We start from the raw sequence: 6,769 nt of genomic DNA, 5'->3' as shown, positions 1-6,769 counted from the left end.
TGTAGACCAGGTTGGCCTTGAACTCAGAAATCCGCCTGCCTCTGCCTCCCGAGTGCTGGGATTAAAGGCATGCACCACCACGCCTGGCTTGACACTCTTATATAAAACAAAATAATGCACAGACAGAAACTATACAGCCCAGAGGCCTCACCTAGGGGAAAGGAGCAGGTGGTAGGCCAGCCCAGTCAACCCCACTTCCCCGGCCCCCAACCCCTACCAGTCCCACCCAGTTTCATCTCCGCACCGGAAGTGCAAGCCCAGCTCCGACAAGATCTCCACCTGCAGAGACAGGAACTCATCCAACAGCTGCGAGCTCTGCTCCAGCCCAGGGCCTGTCACCCCAAACATCTCCACCTGGGATAGGACAGGGACACTGGGTCAGGAGGTCCTGGGTGGTGGAGGGGACCTGTGCACGCCAGCCAGGCCTATACCACTCACCTTAGTGAAGTGATGGACTCGGTACAGTCCCCAAGGCTCCTTTCCGGTGTCTGTCTCTGCCCGGTAGCAGGTGCTGGCACAGACCATCCTAGTAGGAAGATGGGAGACTGGGTCAGGCAGGGTAGATGCTACCTACCAATGGGGTCTAGCATTAAAGGAAATGGGCATCACCTGACTGGAAGGTCCCTGAAAGCTACAGAGTGGTCCATGAAGTATCCTGGGAGGAGAAAGAGGCAGGATGGGGTCAGCCAGGGCTGCCATTGCCCACAGGAAGTCACAGTAAGATTTTGAGTAGAACCCCAGTCAGAGTACCCGATTCTGGAATCCCTGTGATTCTGAGCAGCTAACAGCTTACACCACTGGATATGTTAGTCCCCAGGGTTGTTGTCTGTCCCCTGCAGGAAGCTGTCCTCCCTGCATTCCCCAGGCAACTGCTCACCTGCCAGCCCCACCTCTGCCGTCCCGGCCAGGTTGAGGTCTTCGAAGCGGGAGGGGTCAATATTGTAAATCTGGGATGGGTTGGCATTCGGTGTCATTCCACAGCCTTCCTGGGGGAAGGTTTGCAGGGGTCAGGTGATGGGGTAACCTTGGCCTCCCTAACTCTGAGGCCGCCACCCCAGCTGTTCCTCTAGAAGCATTTGGAACTGCTTTGCTCTCCCGCACTGTGACTGACTTCCATGGCCTAGCCCAGGGTGGTCTCCTCAAGGAGAAGGGGCCCAGTCACTCGGGTCTCACTCACAAACACAGCTCCTCTCAGAAGGTCTGGGACCGTCATGGGGGTGAAGCCCTGCAGAGAGGGGAGGGGAATCAGCCCAAGGAGGGAGACCTGCCATTCCACAGTCCACCCCTCAGCAGAAGAAACTACAGAGGCCTGAGTCCTGGGTCCCTGTTATTGGGGTTCTCCTGCTGTGAGCACCCTGCTTTCCCCGCAGTTCACCCGAAGAGGGCAGCTGGGTGCCACTAGGAGAAGTTCAGCCCTAACATGTCCCTTTCCCGCTCGAAGCCTCCCCAGTACCATCAGAAAATCTGTTTTGGCGAATGCCTTTAACCCCAGAATGTCAGAGGTTAGAGGTAGGCAGATCTCTGAGTTTGAGGCCAGCCTGGTCTACATAGGGTGCTCCAGGCTACCAGCTAAGGTTACAAAGTCAGACTCTGTCTCAAACAAACAAAAACAAAAATCAAAAAGCCAAAAAGAACAACAGAAAGAAAACCTGAAAGCCTGTGACGTCCCCATTGTGACTAGCAAGTCATCAACTTTGATGGCACAGACTCCTGGCCTCAGTGGACACTGTGTTCCTCAGGTGCCCCCAACCCTGCAGCAGGAAGTGGGGGATCACAAGTGCAGGCTCTAGGCCAAGCTCCTAGCTTCATTCAAGCTTCAATTTTCCCATCTCAAAAGAGGGCATAATAATAGCATCCCCCTAGTGCAGAGGGCATAGGAATCAACGTGTTGATAACATACGCCGATGCTGAGACTGCAGCACACCAGCCTCTTTGGTTTTTAAATTAATTAATTAATTAATTATTATTATTATTTTGGTTTTTCGAGACAGGGTTTCTCTGTATAGCCCTGGCTGTCCTGGAACTCACTTTGTAGACCAGGCTAGCCTCAAAGGCATGCGCCACCACGCCCGGCCTAATTAATTTTTTTGAGACAGAGTTTTACCATGTTGCCCGTGTCAGCCTTGAAGTTTTGATTCTCCAGTGCTGGATAAAGTATGTGCTACTATCTCTCTGGGTATGGATATGTTCCAGGGAATGGGAGCCAGGGCCTTATACATGCCAGGCAAGTGCTTTCCCAGTTAACTGAGCTACGCTCCTAGCCCCCTGGAGCATCCTTAACCTGTCTAAGCTTGGCACCAGTGCCACCCTGTCCAAGCAGGTCCTCAGGTAGACCATACCCTGCTGACAAGCTTGCTGAGGGTGAAGTTGACCAGGCCGTGCTGTAAGAGGGCTCCAGCCCCACGCAGGTAATAGGACCGGTGTCCAGACACGTGAGACAGGCGCCTAGAGACAGACAGGCAGACAAACCAGCAGTGCCTACGGGCCAGGGTGGGTGGGGAAAGAGCTCGTGTACCCAGGGGACCGAGAGGCCCAGGTGACAGGCGGGCCAGGCATTAAATATTCATGCTGAGTGGGCCCAGCCCTGGCATTCCACCTTGTGCCCTAAGGCTGCAGGAGAGAAGCTAGCTGCCAGCTGTTAGGGCTGCCAGCTGTTAGTGTGGGGATGATGGGCTAAGGGGGGGGGGAGGCCTGGGGAGGATGGGGGTGTCGGGGGCTCACTTCTGCCGGATGATGTCCAGTTTCTCGCCAATTTCCAGGTGGCCTCGGGGTTGGAAGGAGAAAGCTGGTTGTAGGTGGAACGCGATGGGGTAAGAGAGAAAGAAAGATGAATCAGAGAGCCGGGAGGAGAGAGAGAGGCTCATGGGGGAAGGGAAGGGAAGGGAATAAGAGAAGCAGAGAGAGAGAAAGGAGGGAAGAGAGGGAGGTGAGGGGAAGGAAGGAAAAAGAGAAGGAAATGGATGAGAGAGATGAGAGAAGGGAAGGAGATCAGACAGAGAGTGGATACACACACGGGGACTAGGAAGAAAAGCCCCTGACAGTGGGGACCAAAGCAAAGCAAGTAAGAAAAGAGAGAGGCAGCCAGGCAGGCAGTCACCGTGACAGGGTGGGCTGCCCAGTGAAGGAAGGGCAAGGAGTCGCAGCCTCAGCTCAAGTCTGATGGGCTGTTCCAACTACACCCCCAAGCCCCACCCTGACCCAAAGACCTGCCATGTCCCACTCCCAGCCTGAGCTCCCAGGCACCCTGAGCCCTGGGGTGTGACTTACCCGGCTTTTCACCCACCACACGGACCACTCTAGCCTGGCTCTCATCCCCCACAGGCTGTGGGAAGAGGAGTGTGTCAGAGGGAAGGAGACAGCCTGGATGCCCAGTGTCCCTGGCAGCCGGAACGGCCTTTACCGTGTCTGGGTGGGTCTGGTTGGGCAGCCTCAGTGCCTGCTGGTACAGCTGCTCCTCCAGCTGGGTCTCTTGGGGGTACAGGGGTGTGAGCTGCTTCCGGATCTCCCGGCCACGGGCCCGCAGGCCCTGATATTGGGGGTCCTAGACAGGGCAGAGGGTTACCCTAGGGGAGAGTCGGGCATACCCCTACCAGCGTGACTTATCTTTGCTGGCAGGACCCCATGGAGACACTCACCATTTCTTTCCTCTCAGTTTGGCAAGATCAGGCAAACAATGCTCAGGTCTAGCTAACTGGAACTTTCTCTTGCTTGCCCCTAACCCTGCCTGGCTTAGAACTGTGGCCAACATGGCACCCTCCCTGCCCTCCCCACTGACGGTGCAGACGTCAGGGCCCTGAGTACCTTCTGCACTTGGTCACTGTCTTGGTTTGCCTGGTGGAGTAAAAGAAAGGGGAGAAGGTGATTAGGTAATGAACTTGGGGGTCCAGAGTAGAGAGGTCAGAGTTCAAAGAGGAGCATGACATCTGAATCTCCCACCCTGCCGCAGGCTCTCTGCTGGTGAAGCCACAAGGTGGCAACGTGATGTAACAGGAATGATACCCAGCGTTGTGAATGAACTGTTCCCTCTGTGAGGGGAAGAGGGGGGCTGTGTGGAGTGCACCTCTTTATTTTACATGGCTACTTTCTTTGTGCATTTGGGTTTAAACTTTGGGCCTTGTGCATGGTAGGTAACATTGAACCACCCAGAGACATTCCTGGCTCTACTGTGTGTGTGTACGCGTGTGTGTGTGCATGTGTGCGTGTGTGTGCGTGTGTGTGTATGTGTGTGTGTGCGTGTGTGTGTGCATGTGTGCGTGTGTGTGCATGTGCGTGTGTGTGTGTATGCCCTTGGAGGCCAGAGGAGGTGTCAGAACTGGAGCTGGACTTACAGGTGGGTATGAGCACCAGGCACAGGCACTGAGAACCAAACTCAAGTCTGCGAGACCTGCTGGATCATCTCTCTTTCTTGAGATTTTTTTGTCTTTGTTTTTTGTTTGAGACAGGGTTTCTCTGTGTAGCCCTGGATGTCCTGGAGATTGCTCTGTAGAGCAGGCTGGCCTGGAACTCAGAGGTCTGCTGTCTCTGCCTCCCGAGCTCTGGGATTAAAGGTGTGCACCACCATGCCCAGCTAGGATTTTTGCTTGTTTTTTTTTTAAAGATTAATTTATGTATTTCATGTAGATGAGTGCTCTATCTGCATATGCCAGAAGAAGGGGGCATTAGATCTTAGTACAGATGGTTGTGAGCCACCATGTGGTTGCTGGGAATTGAACTCAGGACCTCTGAGTTCACAGTAGCCAGTGCTCTTAACCGCTGAGCCGTCTCTCTAGTCCCTGTCTGTCATTATTTTAAACGACCTTTGGGGGAATCACATAGGACAGCCTGGCCTGGAACCTGATATGTAGCAGTAGTTATTTTAATGAGAACAGACCCAATGGCTCTCCTGTTTTCATGCTTAGTCCCCAGGTGATGCACTATTTGGAAGGATTAGGAGGCATGGCTTTGTTAGAGTAGGCACAGACTTGGGGGAAGATAGGCCACTGGGCGTGGGCTCCGAGGTATCAAGAGCACACAGCAGGCCTAGTGTCTGCTCCCTGCCTGCGGGATGAGGATCACAATCTAAAGCTCCGGCCATCCATGCCTGTCTGCTTCCCACCAGGACGACAACGGACTAACCCTCCAAAACCCTACGCCAGTCCCCAGTTAAGTACCTACTGGGTCTCCTCGCAGCAACACAACAGTGCCTAAGACAGTAGCTAAGGATACGGAACTCCTGATCCTCTGACCTCGACCTGCCAGATGCTGGGATTACAGCTGTGTGCCACCAACACCCGTAGGACCCTACTAAGCCATCTGTGTGAGTGCTACTGGTTGTCAAGCTTTGTAAACGTTGAACTGTGGACTCTATATGGGGCACTTTAACTGAATGTTAGGGTTACAAAAAAAAAAAAAATCAGCAACAGTACAGGTTTCTGTATGCACAACGATGTAAACTAGTTACCAATCAAACATGTAAGAAATGTGAGGTGTTTCTGGTCAAAAGGGGGCTGGTGGGTGGGGGCTGGTTAAGAAGCCAGGTGCTCTCTTCTCTCCTCCTCACAGACCTCATTCAGGTTGTCCCTCTCTAGACAGCTTTCAGTTCAGGAGCATGGACACTGGCCCTAAGCTAGCAACAGTGACTTACCATCCTGCTGATGACTGTCATGGGTGTCTGAGCTCTGGCAACAAGAGGGGCTTCTACTTAGAGAATGGTCTCCTTGCTCTTGGAAAAGACCTGGAGGTAGACCTTGTCTCTGACCTGCTGGCAGCCACCTTGGGACTGGGATGGGGTCCGATCTACGCACTGAAGTTGGGCACACAGAGAGTCTGGTTGGAGATGCTGACGAGAGCTCATTTATCAGCCCTAGGAACATCAGGCCTGGGTGGCTTGTTTTATTAGGTAACAACCGTCTACATGATTCAAGCCCTTTTCATTGGGTTTCCTGTCACTCCCAGACAGAGAGGCATCCTAGCTGCCTCTGGCCTAGCCTGGTGGACACAGGACCCCTGTTTCCCATGCTCACTCACCAGCAGGGCCCGCACTGCCTCTGCCACAGCCTCCTTCTCTGCCTCCAGGCTCTGGATCTGCTCTCGCAGCTGCCTTAACTCCTGCCACGTGGAGATCTATGGGAGAACACCACAGTGAAATGGCCACTGCTCTGAAGTCTCCTCTGCCAGGCACCAGGATGACAGTGGGGGGAGGGGCACTCTCTCCTTCCATTAGCACTATGACACCCAGAAGCTGGGGTGGGCACACAGTTGCCCTGAATCAATGCATTTCCCAGTTTTCTTTGAAGCCACTTCTGTTGGTATGATCACGACCAACCAACGGACAATCATGGAAGTGTGAATCTTTTATTTTTTTAGTTTTGTAAGAGTGTATTTATGTTCAGCCCAGAGTGGCCTTGAACTTGTAATCAGCCTGTCATTCTCTGAGTGCACTAACGCACGCCTGGCTAAGTCACCTCTTTAAAGGTGATTAAACTTTTTCTTTCTTGTTTATTTACTTTGTGTGGCTGCAGCATGGATGTCAGAAGACAGAAGACCGAAGTCAGTTCTCTCCCAGGGAGTGAACTCAGGTCGTCAGCTTGGCAGTAAGGACCTTTACCTGCTGAGCCATCTCCCCTGACTCTTCTGTAAATATAAGGTCTCCTTATGTAGTCCTGGGTACCCTGGAACTTGCTATGGAGACCAAAGATCTGCCTGCCTCTGCCTCCTCCAGAGTACTGCATCACCACACCCAGACAGACCTTTCTTCTATTATTATTATTATTTTTTTTTTTTTTTTCGA

At 53.0% G+C, this 6,769-nt stretch overlaps 1 protein-coding gene across 2 annotated transcripts in view; it reads right to left on the bottom strand.

Moving 5' to 3' along the window:
• The window catches only part of Sars2 (seryl-tRNA synthetase 2, mitochondrial), an 11,808-nt gene that overhangs the window by 3,355 nt on the left and 1,684 nt on the right, over positions 1–6,769 (bottom strand). The window contains exons 2-12 of one of the 2 annotated variants that reach the window (XM_021167350.2): positions 6,007–6,102; positions 3,802–3,831; positions 3,401–3,541; positions 3,268–3,322; positions 2,722–2,785; positions 2,340–2,445; positions 1,178–1,225; positions 878–986; positions 610–655; positions 439–526; positions 245–354 (exon numbers count right to left, since the gene is read on the bottom strand). In XM_021167350.2, the coding sequence (XP_021023009.1) occupies positions 245–354; positions 439–526; positions 610–655; positions 878–986; positions 1,178–1,225; positions 2,340–2,445; positions 2,722–2,785; positions 3,268–3,322; positions 3,401–3,541; positions 3,802–3,831; positions 6,007–6,102 (893 nt within the window). The remainder of the gene's footprint in view (positions 1–244; positions 355–438; positions 527–609; positions 656–877; positions 987–1,177; positions 1,226–2,339; positions 2,446–2,721; positions 2,786–3,267; positions 3,323–3,400; positions 3,542–3,801; positions 3,832–6,006; positions 6,103–6,769) is intronic. The other variant, XM_029479986.1, reaches the window with a different exon arrangement.

This window comes from Mus caroli, chromosome 7 (assembly GCF_900094665.2).
Source record: "Mus caroli chromosome 7, CAROLI_EIJ_v1.1, whole genome shotgun sequence".
NCBI classification, from domain to species: Eukaryota; Metazoa; Chordata; class Mammalia; order Rodentia; family Muridae; genus Mus; species Mus caroli.
Note: the sequence above shows the minus strand (reverse complement) of the source record. Positions and strands in the feature narration are given on the sequence as shown.